General features: G+C 42.9%; 1 protein-coding gene across 2 annotated transcripts in view; it reads left to right on the top strand.

Annotated features, from left to right (window-relative positions):
• Positions 1-200: 200 nt before the first annotated feature.
• SLC25A13 (solute carrier family 25 member 13) overlaps positions 201-14289 on the top strand; it is a 182654-nt gene continuing 168565 nt past the window's right edge. For both annotated transcript variants that reach the window (XM_046020856.1, XM_046020857.1), the window contains exon 1: positions 201-367. In XM_046020856.1, the coding sequence (XP_045876812.1) occupies positions 353-367 (15 nt within the window). In that variant the 5' untranslated portion in view covers positions 201-352. The remainder of the gene's footprint in view (positions 368-14289) is intronic.

Genomic DNA, 14289 nt, shown 5'->3' on the forward strand with positions numbered 1-14289 from the left:
CTACCCCCAGGCCACCCGCCCGCGGCACCGAGGTTGCCGCCCCTGGACGGAGCAGCCCGGGTCACGTGCGCGCGCCCCGTCCACCGCCCCCGGACCCGGGCCCGCCCCGGCCGCAGGGCAGAGGCCGTCGGATCACGCGCGCCCCGGCTGCCCGGCCGAGCGCAGCCAATGGGCGGGCGGCGCCCGCATGACCCGCGCGGGCGGGAGGGCGTGGGGAGGCAGGCCAGGCGCGCACGCCGCCGGGCTGTATCGCTACCCCAGCTGCCGCCGGGACTGGAAGTGAGCCGCCGGGGCCCACGGTGCCAGCCAGCCTCCGAGAGGGTCCTGCAGCCGCCCGCACTCGGGGCGGAGCATGGCGACCGCCAAGGTAAGCGTCGGCCCGTTGTCCCGGGGAGCGTGCCTGCCGGCCGGGGCCCACAAACTCGGGAGCCTCAGGCGTTCACGTGCCGAATTGGTGCAGCGTGGAAAACAAATAAGAAAGGGGCGTGGGGCAGCTTTTCCACCTTGCAGCAGCGGGAGGAGGTGGGTGACCGTTCCTCCCGGGTAGCACATGTGGCCCGTGCGGGGACGGAGGCCCGACCTCGCGGTAGAAACTTTGCCGGTTGAACCCTCCCACTTGGCCCGGGAGGGGAGTCGGTGCCTGGTTGGCGCCCTGCGGGCTTAGCCACGCTCGGCTTGGAGAAGCCCGGTGGGCCCCGGCGGGAGAGGGCCCGGGGTCATTAGAGCCCCGCGGCTGCCCCAGAGCGCACCTGCTTCTGACCCGGGTTGTTGTTGACTCAGGCCTCTCCTTCCCGGCGGCACAGCCTGGGCTGAAGCCGGAGCCTATTAGGTTTCAAAGGCCCCGCCCTCCTGCGGGTGGGGAAGTCACCTTGACTTCCGTTTTGGAGGCTGTTCGGACTAGTTGGTTTGCGCGCGCGCGTGTGTAAAAACTCCAGAGGACCCCGTCCCGCCCCCACTTCTCATTCTTCAGCCCTCTCCCCATCTGACAACACTTACATACCGGCCTCTGAGCGTTTGAGAGGCTTCTTTTTAGAAATGACAAAACAGATTGTCCTGGGAGCCTGTTAACTCTTGTGAAGTTTCACTTAAAAGGAATTCTGTGTAATGTGAATCATTCACTAACCCAGAGGAAAGGCAGCTCCGACAGCTTGACCTTTCCTCTTTCACCGTTTTTTGGAAACCTGGACACCATTTCAGTCTCTTTGGACTCCATTTCAACTTTTCTGACAGAATACCATATTTAGTCCCAATCACTTGACTCATTGGAATTTATTGCTTTTAATTTTAAGTTCACGAAGGCAGCCCTTTAATCAAGCCTATACAACTTCTTAGTTCGTCTTAAGTGCCGTGAACTTAAATATACCCAACATCTCAAACATTTGTCCTTAATCAAAACTCTGTGATAACCCTCAAGAGGAAAACATGGCCAACACATCATAGTCCTATTTATTCAAGCAAACTAATCACATTTGCAATGGAAATTGTAAGCAGACAAATATATTTAAATGATGTTCTATGACTTAAGTTTCTCCAGGCTCCCCAAATCTGCAGACTTCGTGTTCCTAACTATGTGGCCTAAGTGGCCTTTTTCTTTTCTGTAATTAATTACTCTTGAGTGTGTGCATGAGTGTGTTTATGTGTGTGTGAACATATGGGTATAGAGAACTGTTTTAGGTAGATTCTTTAAGGATCCCTGGTATTCATTTTTGGAAACTATATTAACCCTTTCAAACCCTTTCAGCCCTTGACCTTTTCTTTGCATTAAATTTGCATGCAGTCAGAGTCCAAGGCTTCTTATGAATGCGTTCTCTCCTGGTGACTTTTTGCAGCAGAGTAGGTGAAAGTAGATTCCCGTACTTTATTTTTTTAATATCTGCAGGTGATTTAAATAATTTTACTTAATTTGGGGGTAAAATAATTGAGGGACCTAAATTGAGGAATATGCATATAATACAATTGGAGTATAAGAAAAAGATCATTAACCAGTATGAAGTAGATAAGTGACATGGAAGCAGATCCAGCTTTTTGGTTGTATCTTTGTGAAACTGTCACATCATGTCAATAAGTACAGTTGAATTTTAGCCAAGTATGAGAGAGAAAATGAAACATTTCATTTTTGCTCTTCGGGAGTTTGTATTTTTGTTTGTTTATTCATTTTAGCCTTGCCTCTTTTCAGGGTTTCTGATGGCTCATGTCATGTATACCTGTATTTACAAGCCAACAAGACATCAACACCAAGTCAGAGCAGATGAGAAAAACAGGATAAAGGGAAAATAAGATGCAGCTAGGACTAAAGTCAGTGGAAAATAAGGATGTACTTGCTAGACTGAATTTTCTAGCATCCAAAGTAAAGAGGAAATGATCAGTGAGGTCAGTTCCGTGAGAGCGAGGTCTCCTTGTACTAAGGGTGGTTTCTCCCCATGTCCTTTTATATGCTGCGAGTGAACTGCATTCAAAACTAGCTCATGATCACACACATAATATATATGTAAGGCCATTTCTTATAGTGTCACTCCCTGTAGCTCAAGGGCAGTACGGTAAATGTAGTCTTAAAAGTTCCCAAAATGAGCTGTGCTGGTCTGCCTTAGTCCAAGAATGTCTCTTACTTAGTTGCCTTTTGGCACTGTTCTTGCCATGAAGAGCTTGCCTAGGAGAGAGCTCACTTCAATGGAATGTCTCCGAGGTTGGGCCAAGAGTCTGAAACTCAACAGTTATAGGTGAATTCCAGCACTCACTGTGATGAATTATTTGAATATTTAATTAGGCAGATTTGATATTTTCTGGATGAACTCAGCCACACCTAGCAGTTTATCTCTTTATTCTGAGTTTCCTATTTTTTTTTCTTTTTTTCTTTTTCCCCAAATGTAACTAATTGTTCATGTCCCTCATCCTTTAAGTAGTTCAGATAGGCAGGCTAAGAATCTAGTCTTTGGCCTGCTTTTATTTTGCATGAAGACTCCGCATAACGATGCCAAAGGTACATGTTTTTCACGATGTAACATTTATCTAACTCCTAGTATTTTGAGACAAAGTCAAAAGCTTCCATTCTCGGGGCACCTGAGTCCTCAGTGGGTTAAGCCTCTGCCTTTGGCTCAGGCCATGATCTCAGGGTCCTGGGATCAAGCCCCACATCCGGCTCTTTGCTCAGCAGGGAGCCTGCTTCCCCCTCTCTCTCTGCGGGCCTCTCTGCCTTCTTGTGATCTTTCTCTGTCAAATAAATAAGTAAAAATCTTAAAAAAAAAAAAAAAAGCTTCCATTCTCTTGTTCTACCTACTTTCGTAAGGATAATCCTTATGGGTTCCCTTGCTTTATGATAAATGGTAAGTGGTCTGCCTGTACTATTTGTGTTGTTTTCAGGATTTCTTTTAGAAACTTCCAAGCACTACCCTGCATGTATTAAAATGCAGAAGAGTTTTTAAAATTCATGCAACTCCACAAAAAATGCATTTTTATAAAAGTAGTATTAGAGAGGAAAAACCTTTCCTTCCCCTTCACCCCTTGTTTGGTTGTAGGGAACATTCCTTCTTGGTCATCGGTTGAGTTTGTACATTAATAATGATGAAGTGAAACTAAATGAAACTGTTAAAAGTTAGAGAATGCGCCCTCAAATTCATCCTTGAGAGACGTTCAGAAACAAAACTGAACAGGGACCAGTAATTCGTCTAAAATTAGCTTGGACCTGAAAGAAAGGAATTTGGAGACACATGGAAGTGTTAATAATGAAAATTTGGTCTGTAGGACTAGTATACTTAGTATTGATAGTCCCTTCTTGAATGAGTTGTTGCCATGATCGTATTATGTTCTTTTTTTTTTTTTTTTTTCAAGATTTATTTATTTATTTATTTATTTGACAGAGAGAAATCACAAGAGAGGCAGGCAGAGAGAGAGGAAGGGAAGCAGGCTCTCCGCTGAGCAGAGAGCCTGATGTGGGACTCGATCCTAGGACCCTGAGATCATGACCTGAGCTGAAGGCAGCGGCTTAACCCACTGAGCCACCCAGGCGCCCTTATGTTCTTTCTTATGTTCCAAATATGGCTAAGTTGAGGATATGAAGATGAATTGGTCTCCCTTTGTACCTTCAAGAAGACCACAGCCACACTGCAGGCTCATTCCTCTCATGGAAATGCCTGGGTAGGCTTAGTGCTATAACAAGGGCTATGGGGGCATCAGGGAAGGAGACCATTTCTGTGGGCATAGGAGGTGGTATTTCAGCAGGAATGGTTGTGGGGAAGAGGGAAGACCCATTCCAGTGATAAGAAACAGCAAGTGAAAGGCAGAGTTATGTTACAGAGGAACCTTGGTCTGGCAGCCTTTTCCCTGGCTCACCTAGTTTGGGACCCTGTGCACCCTGAACACCCTATGTGGGTGTTCCCCAGTTAGGCCACACTCCTTATAAGTGTCACTCAACCAATAGAGAACTGGGGGGTGGGAGTGGTGGGAAGGATTGAAAGCCAGGATATAACATGTAAACAAACTAGGGAGCACGTCTTTTGGGATATGGAGTTGTTTATAAGATTGCTGAGGGGCTGTGACTCCTTCTGCTTCTTTGACTTCTTTGGTCCTATGTCTGGTGTCTACTTTTGTTCTCTTCTTAAATGGAGTCATTCTGCCCTGAGTTTTCCACTCTCTGTGAGTGGGAAACTCCCCGCTTCGCTCAGCATGTGCTGCTTCATAAGCTTCCATCCTTGCTGCCATGATGCCTTGGGGTGTGTCTTGGAAAGGAAGAATGTGTGATTCTGCAGATGCGTGTTGGTTTTGCTGGGGAATAAGGGGGCTGTGCCCTCGCCACCATGATACAGTTCCCTTAGCATGTCTTCAGCAGCAACTGAGCAAGCCCTGTTTTCATGGCCTGTTTAACCAGACCCTCTTGTTGGGTTAAATCGGCCCAATTATGGTGGCTCTGGTCTGTTACCTCAGAATTATTCCCAGTGGTTGATAGGTAGCGTGGTGGTCTGGTTTGTTGATTGGAAACGTTTACAAGATAGAGTACTCATATTCAGCCATTTCCTTTGGAAATTTGCTGTGCAGTTGTGTGAGTGAAAATAAGCCCGGATGGTTCCTTTTGACTTTAGGTGCTGACAACATAGCAGAGTTGGCAGTGTTGAAATTCTTAGTAATTTAACCTAAATAAACCACTCTATTTAATGACTGTTATTAGGCTGGTAGCTTTGTCTTGATTTCCACATGTAGTCACAGTTTCCACATGTTATCCATGAAAATTGTTGACTTGATATGTAAGAGTCAGATATTTCAAGATACACTTACTGTTCTACGGTAAAATGTCTTTTGCATAAGACTCACGCAGTACAGTTTGGAGGAAAATTGTATAAGTCTAAGTGTAGAGGAGGAAAAAGTTTTTCTGGACTCTTCCTAGGGGTCCCTGGCTGGATCTGAGAATTAAATTGACAAAAACAAATGGACAGGAGAAAAGCACACAAATTTTACTGAATTTTTACCTGGGTATGGGAGTCTTCACAAGAGAATGAAGACCCAGAGAAGTGACGAGGGCAGGAAACTTTTATTTCTTTTAGACAAGGAAAGAGTGGGTTTGTAAAGAATTGAGGTGAAGGGGTTTGGGCCAGGAGTAGTAAATGATGAAGAAGTAACTAGAAGACAAGTTAGTTTAGTTGGTTAGTTTAACGAGGTTTTATTTGTACAGCTGTCTGGGTCCCCACTTCCCCATCTCTGGCGATAAGAATGTCTTTCCTCCTCCTGGTATAGGGAGGGTACCCTTCACATGGGAGTTACATGACCGATTTCAGGAAAGAGGGTTGTGGGGGCGGAGGTCAGAGTGACCTTCCTGCTCCTACCGCTTTCTCAGACTCCTTCGGCTTCAGACATTCCAGATGCCAAGGGGCTGCGTTTTGGTGCACTGTGTCCTGAACCCCATCATAAGCCTGATTTGAACAAGCTTGTAGCCCCAGATGCCTATATAGAAGTTTTTCTAAGTTAGGCATGAGATTTTCACGTGTCTGAATCTGGTCAGTGGTAGGTTGAGCTGCAGAGGAGCTCGGAACTGATTTCTTAATTGGGAGGAGGCTGCAAAGAACGTTTTATTTATTTATTTTTGTGTAGCTCTGGTTTAGTGAGGAGCTAGCCAGGGAGGAGTGGGTTATATGCCCGCAGCTTACATTGATGGTGAACACATGGATGAGTCTTAACTTCTCTGGGAAAGTAGGGAGTGTCTGTGACGTGTGTGATGAGCAAATGCAGTGTAACGTGTGCAGATGCTTTGGGGATTTGGAAGTGCTGCAGGATGGCCAAGAGATGCCTTTGTGGGCTGTGGGACATTTCTGTCTAACTGAAAACTGGGGGACAAAGACATTATTTGATTTACCTGGACAGGACAGAGTTTGCTTTTCAAAGCTTGTGATCCATTCAGTGTTCACCATAATAGTTAGCCGATGTGGCTGCTTAGCCAGATTCTCTGAGCGGTCTTCTGGAGCCTTGTTGTTGGAACTTTTGGTCCATGGGCCAGCAGCATTGGTTTACTTGGGAGCTTGTTAGAACTGCAGCATTTTTGGACTCAGCCCAGGCCAAAGATTTTGTTGCATCAGAATCTGCATTTTAACTAGATCCCCAGGGGACTGTATGCACATTAAAGTTTAAAGAATAGTGGTCTGTAACTCTCATTACTGTGTAATTAAATGTAGTTGCCTTCCTATGCCAAGGGTGCAGCACCTTTTGAATGGTTGTAAGTTAGTCCAACTTTTTGCAGAATTAAATACATAATGATAAAGTCCAGAATAAATTTTAGGGTTTTAGGATTAATTTTGATTCTGCATTGGGGTCAGGATATTATTTTTGGAACATATCCCTGAATTATTATTTAAGGGAGTGCACGATTATTATGCAAGGGTTGTACTTTTCTCCATTTCTTAACTACCCACTCATACTTAAAGGTCCTGAAAATGAACTTGTGCCTCATCCTTTTTTTTGACATTCCCTCCTAAAGTCATCAGCTCTGAAACTGTTAGCCTGTCCTCCTCATTTCTGGATTCATGGGACCCCATGTCCCACTGCTTCCTGCCTGTAACACCTTTCCTCAGCATTCACGATATCCCCTCTCACTGCTGGCGTCGTAACTCTCATATTATTCCTTTATCTCATTTGCCGGCTTCTTTTCGTCCTTCTGCTTCCCCCTGAACTGTCGGTGTCCCTAGATCCTCTTCCCTCTGAAGGGTGATGGCTCCGTGTCAGTCAGTCTGGGTCGCTCGCTCAAGCAGCAGCCTTGCATTTGCAGCTGTTTGTTACAAATCTCAATTTTTCTGCCTGGAAGATATATTTCCAACTCTGCTTACCTAGAATTGAATTCATCTTGTTGTTCATTCCTCACTTTGAGCTTGCAACTTAACTTTCCTACTGGTTCAAGTTTCCAATTAGCTCAATTAAGTGCCTGTTGTGGGCGGCCAGGAGAGGCCATCGGTGGGAATTTGGAAGAGGACGGAGAGATGGGTCCAGTAAACCCTTATGCCCTAGAGCAGGAATGTCCTGTCTCTTCCATTTATGTCCAAGTTTTTATTACTTTTTAGCTACAGCGTTGCTCTAGCTTCCAGCCTGGTGGTGCCTTTGGTCTGTTCCTTTCACTTCCCTCTCCATTCTGTCCAGGTCTGTCAAAAGCAGCTTCTAAGATTGGCTCTTACTGCCAGGCTCAGAGCAGTACTGTGTTCACGTGGACAGTGCTTAACAGTTTTTGTTAAAAGATGCATTCGGGTGTGTTGTTGATACTGACCATCTCCCAGCTCATACTGTACCGGGCTTACCAAAATGAGTCTGTTATTGGTCATGTTTTCAAGAATTCACAGTCTGTGGGATTAAAATAATCAGTTAATATGAAGATCCATGCTTATCTTTATGATTATCTTTATAATCATCTATAGCATAACAGGGAAGGTATTGTAGCCTCAGTTGACAGGGAAACTTAAGATTCAGAAATGTTATGCAAGTAACAACAGCCTTAGCACGTTACATTTATTTAATACAAAGTCAGGCACTGTTCTAGGCACTCTGAACATGAAGTAATTTAATCTTCTCAACAATCCTATGACATATAAGTGCTGTTCTTATCTCCATTATACAGATGGGCAGACTTACCTGAACAGAGTGGTTAAGTGTCTTGGCAAACAGAGAAGTTAAATGATTTGTCCAAGGGCACACAGCTTAGAAGGGCCTGAGCTAGGATTTGGAAGTCAGGCAGCCTGGGTCCAGAGTCCAGGCACGTAACCAGGAGATGACATTGCCTTCTTTAATTTGCCTTGTTACACAGTGAAGTCTCATATTGCTTATAGAATAAAATTAATCTCTTTAGCCAGCTAATGCCTCCTTAGTCTTGGCTGTTGTCTCGTTTTTCCAGTATTACCTCACGCTCGTTCCCTTCTGATATCCTTCACAGTGCTTTGTGAATGGGACCCCTGTTCTCATTCCTAGCCATAAAGCTATGGCAACAGTGTAACTCCCAGGGGAAAAGGGAGCCTGTTTGTTTGTTTGTTATTTAATTTAGAGCTTAGTCAGAGACAGGAGTGTTTCTTGTCATTTCTCTGTATGGGTTGGCAGGTTTTTTAAGTTTTTTATTTTAACTTTTTTAGTTCTCGTTAGTTCTTCTTAGGAACAGGGTCTTAGTTTTATTTCACCATTCCTTCAGACACCTGCCATGATGTTAATCCCATATCCCGAATTTATAGTTTTTACAGTTTGTTTGTTTGTTCTAATCAAGATTCAGACATGGGCCACACATGGCATTTGACTGATGTGCCTTTTAAATCCTGTTAATCTGTAGGTTCTGCTGCCTCTCATTTTATTTCCGTGCAGTTTATTCCATGAGGGAATTAGGTCATCTTTCCTGCAGTTTGGATTTTACTGATTGCATCCCCCTAGTGTTCTTCTGTCCTCAGTATTTTCTGACAAGTGATAGATAGGGAGGCTTGATCAAGTTTATTATTAATTTTTATTTTTTGTTTTTGGCTTGAGTACTTCCTCAGGGATGCTGGGTGCCTCTCAGATTATTGAGTACTTGGTACTGAGTACTACATCAGGGGCTCATAATTCTTGTGGGTTTGGATGTTGTCTTTCTATTCCAGCAACTTTTGCATACTGGTTTATTTAAGTTGGCTAAATTTTTTTAAAAATTTTTATTTATTTACTTGACAGAGAAAGAGAGAGATCACAAGTAGGCAGAGAGGCAGGCAGAGAGAGAGAGGAGGAAACATACCAAAGAATGCCAACCAATAAAGGTGGAAGGCTCAAAGGAATATTGAAAAATAAAGCCAAAGTTGGTGGCATCACAAGTCCGGACTTCAAGCTCTATCACAAAGCTGTCATCATCAAGACAGCATGGTACTGGCACAAAAACAGACACATAGATCAATGGAGCAGAATAGAGAGCCCAGAAATAGACCCTCAACTCTATGGTCAACTAATCTTTGACAAAGTAGGAAAGAATGTCCAATGGAAAAAAGACAGCCTCTTCAATAAATGGTGCTGGGAAAATTGGACAGCCACATGCAGAAAAATGAAATTGGACAACTTCCTTACACCACCCACGAAAATAGGCTCAAAATGGATGAAGGACCTCAACATGAGAAAGGAATCCATCAAAATCCATGAGGAGAATGCAGGCAGCAACCTCTTTGACCTCAGCTGCAGCAACATCTTCCTAGGAACATTGGCAAAGGCAAGGGAAGCAAGGGCAAAAATGAACTATTGGGATTTCATCAAAATCAAAAGGTTTTGCACAGCAAAGGAAACAGTTAACAAAACCAAAAGACAACTGACAGAATGGGAGAAGATATTTGCAAACAACATATCAGATAAAGGGCTAGTGTCCAAAATCTATAAGGAACTTAGCAAACTCAACACCCAAGGAACAAACAATCCAATCAAGAAATGGGCAGAGGACATGAACAGACACTTCTGCAAAGAAGACATCCAGATGGCCAACAGACACATGAAAAAGTCCTCCGCGTCATTCGGCATCAGGGAAATACAAATCAAAACCACAACGAGATACCACCTCACACCAGTCAGAATGGCTAAAATTAACAGGTCAGGAAATGACAGATGCTGGCAAGGATGCGGAGAAAGGGGAACCCTCCTCCACTGTTGGTGGGAATGCAGGCTGGTGCAACCACTCTGGAAAACAGCATGGAGGTTCCTCAAAATGTTGAAAATAGAGCTACCCTATGACCCAGCAATTGCACTACTGGGTATATACCCTAAAAAGATACAAACGTAGTGATCCGAAGGGGCACATGTATCTGAATGTTTATAGCAGCAATGTCTACAATAGCCAAACTATGGAAAGAACCTAGATGTCCATCAAGAGATGAATGGATAAAGAAGAGGTGGTATATATACACAATGGAATACTATGCAGCCATCAAAAGAAATGAAATCTTGCCATTTGCGACGACGTGGATGGAACTAGAGGGTATCATGCTTAGTGAAATAAGTCAGTCGGAGAAAGACAACTATCATATGATCTCCCTGATATGAGGACGTGGAGATGCAACATGGGGGTTTAGGGGGATAGGAGAAGAATAAATGAAACAAGATGGGATTGGGATCTTACAAAACAAACTTGTGGGTTGCTGGGGGGGCGGTTGGGAGAGGGGGAGGGGGGTTATGGACATTGGGGAGGGTATGTGCTATGGTGAGTGCTGTGAAGTGTGTAAACCTGGTGATTCACAGACCTGTACCCCTGGGGATAAAAATACATTATATGTTTATTAAAATAAATAAATAAACAATGCTAGAAAAAAAAAGGGTGGAAGGCTCGATAGAATTAAGAAAAGGAAAAAATACCACTTCATAACCCTTAGGTAATAACTGATTTGGGCAAGGTTCCTCCAGTGGATGCTAAAAGTCGTCAGTAAAAGACTGTTGGAATTCCCATTGTCTCAGAGTATCTCCTTGTAAATTACTAATTACAGACGGGGAAAAGGTACCTGTACAATGAAGAGCTCTGCTTCGACCTCTGATCCAATTTAACATTATCAGGAAATGGAACAAGTTAGCATTGACAGCCCCCTGAGGTGATGCAGTGGGAAGTACAAAACATCCATGACATTGGGAGAATACTTGTTAAAAATGTTGGATCTAAGTCTAATCATGGAGAAACAATCAGACAAATCCAGAAAGTAGGACTTTCTGTAAGACCTCTGGTCTGACTTCAAAAATGTCAATGTTGTGAATGAAAAGGCTAGATTAAAGATGTCAGAGGAGATGTGACAACCAAATGCAGTACTTGAACCTGGATCCAAAATAAATAAATGAAACAGTAAAATAAATAAATAAGTAAAACAATGCCCAACTGGTGTAACTTGAATGAGTGTATATTAAATGATTCTGTATTAATTTGCTAGGGCTGCCATAACAAAGTACCAGAGACAGAGTGGCTTAAACAACAGGAGTTTATTTACTTACAAATCTAGAGGCAGAAGTCCAGGATCAAGGTGTTGGCAGGGTTGGCAAGGTGAGACAAGATTTAGAATTTGCTCGTTAGTCCTTGGATGGCCTTTTTCTCCCTGTGTCTTCACGTAGTCTTCCCGTTGCGTCTGTGTCCCAATTTGATTTCTTGTGAGCATTCACACACTTCTCTTATTGCAGGTTGATGTTGACTCTGAGTTTGAGGATCCCACTTCTTTCCATTGTCTCCCATCTCAGTACCAGAAGGAAAAGCTCAGTTCCTGCTTCTCTTTTTTGGTGGTTCTTGGAGATTTGTTAGCCTTGTTTTGGTGTCCACTAGCAGTTTGAGAAGACCCTGGTCTTGACCTTTGTCCAATTTTCTGTTGGATTATTTGTCTTTTCACATTGATTTGTTCTAAAAGCACTTTTTAAGAACCTTGGCCCTTTGCCCTGCCTGTTGCACATTTTTTTTTTGTAGTTGTTTGATATTTAACTGGTCAATAATCACCTTTGATTTTAAAAAAAGTTTTAAATTAAAAGATTACATATTTATTCATCTTTTCATTTATGGATTCCGAGCTGTTCGTGATGTTTAAACGTGGCTTCCCCATTTAATAATATATAGGAAACCACTTATGTTTTTCTAGTACTCTTTATAAGTCTCTCTTTCTTTTTGAAATTATTAATTATCTGAAGTTATTTTAATGTAAGATGAAAGGTAGGAAACCAGTTTAATTTTTGTTGTTGTTGTTCAGCCCCAGGAAGTCATGAACCTTCACTATAGTGCCACATCACCAGCCAGCATGACCCGCTGCCAGCTCAGTCCAGACCCTCTGCTGGCTTAGATTCTTAAGAGAAAATACGATTAGTTCAGAAAGCCAAGACAGCTTCCCCTTGGGGCTCAGTTGTCCTCCCGTGACTCCATCAGCTCAACTGCTATGAATAGGAATATGGAAAGAGTACCAGGAACTGGGAAAGAGGCACTGCTAGATTCTGCCCCAGCTTACACTGCTTTCATTCAGTCCTTTCTCTCCCTTCCCCACCTCCTAACAAATGAGAACACAGGCGGTCATATTGCTGGTTAGTGATAAGAGTGAAAATGTAAATGTCCAATTGCAAGGCTCATAACACAAGGGCAAGTAGCATTCCATGAGGGGAATTTGGTTGGACAAGCAGGAAAATCTTCCAAGAGGAATTGGCATTTGACCTAGGTCTTCAAAGAACTGCAGCATTTTTAAACTTCGCATTATGGAAATTTTCCATAATGTAGGGGGAAAAAAAAAGAAAAGTATAATGAACCTCCATGTTCCTGTCTAGCCAATTTCAGGAATCATCAGTTTGTGGCCAGTAATTGTTTCATTTATACTGTACTGGCTCTTCTCCTTCCATCCCCCTGATGTTTTCAATACAAATCCCTATCATCGTATCATTGTGTATGTAAATATCAGTGTGTATCTCTAAAAGATTTTTTTAAAATGCAAACCAAAATATTATACCTAAAAACAAAAAATCAATGATTCTTCAATATGATCAGATATCTTTTCTGTACACACTTTACACATTTCCCCATTTCTTAAAATTTTTTAAATAGTTTTTTAAATTGTCATCTACATAAGACCCAGGCATTGCAGTTAGTTGGTGTGTCTTAATTTTCTTTTAATCTCTAGGTTCTCTTGCTCTTTCAGTCTTGTATTCTCTAAAAGCCAGTATAATATAATGGTTGAAATCTTGGACTCTGTGTTCAAATTATGGCCCTGGGCAAGTTACTCTATGTATACCTCAGTTTCCTGACTTATAAAAAGGGGCATAGTTGCATTTGTTTCCTGGGTCAGTGTGCTTGTGTTTGCAAGGCTCAGAGCCAGGCCTGTAACATCGGTAGCTTTATGGAAGTGTTAGCTGTGGGTTTGGAATCAGAGAAGCTGCTCAGAGTAACGTGAAAAGTCTGTGGACCACAGAAGAGAGCAGAGGAGGGCTCATGTGAATGAAATTGTGTGCATTCTTTAGAAGGAGGGTCCTGGTTGTGCAGAGGGTTCCTGTTCTTTTTCTTTAGGCTTCCTCCTGGCTCCTTGACTATTCTTCAGTTCAGTGATGTTGATGCACAGTGGAATTTTGAACAGGTAAGGTATGATTTAGTGGAAGCAACTTTTCTATTGTCATTTGATTTGCTGCTTTCTCTTCCTCTGCATTTATGAAGTTAACTGTTCTCTCTCAGAAGCCATTTTAACTTTCTGTGGCATTATTTGGGCTCCAGCAACTTGTGATCTCTTAAGTAGAACCTTTCAGCACTTTATAAATATGTCATATACTTTTTATAGTCCTTTGTTCCCCATCAGGAACATACATCCCAGTCTTCAGAACAGCACAATCAGTTTTTATTCATTTAAGGAGCAGTAGTAATTTGACACTTGCTAATATGTAACAAATTATATTGGGAGCTGTAATTACAATTGCAGCTGGTTCCTAATTATACTGTAACCTTGATGCTTTAAAAAAAAAATTAAGACCGAGTTCAACCCGTAATACAGGAGAATAATATTCTCCATTCGGCAGGTCTGCTCTCTGCTGACTGCGGGCGCTTACACATCGTAATGCCAAATTAAAAAGACTTTATTAGTTTCAGCTCCGGTGTTGTCCAGTGATACCCTTCCGTAAGGATAGGTTGAAGTCCCCATCCCTGCTTGCCAAATTCTTGGCACGTCCTCCAGGTATTATAATTAGTGTCAAAACAGCCTGGGCTCTTGGGTCATTTTTGGCTCTGTAATTTACCTACTACCTTATGACCAAGAGTCTTACAGCCTCAGTTTCCTCATCTGAAAGATGGTGATAGTAATGACTCTTTACCTTAAACAGTTTTAGAGATGTTCAAATGAGGTCATGCCTAGCATA

The sequence above is a fragment of the Meles meles genome, chromosome 10, assembly GCF_922984935.1.
Source record: "Meles meles chromosome 10, mMelMel3.1 paternal haplotype, whole genome shotgun sequence".
In the NCBI taxonomy this organism is placed as follows: Eukaryota; Metazoa; Chordata; class Mammalia; order Carnivora; family Mustelidae; genus Meles; species Meles meles.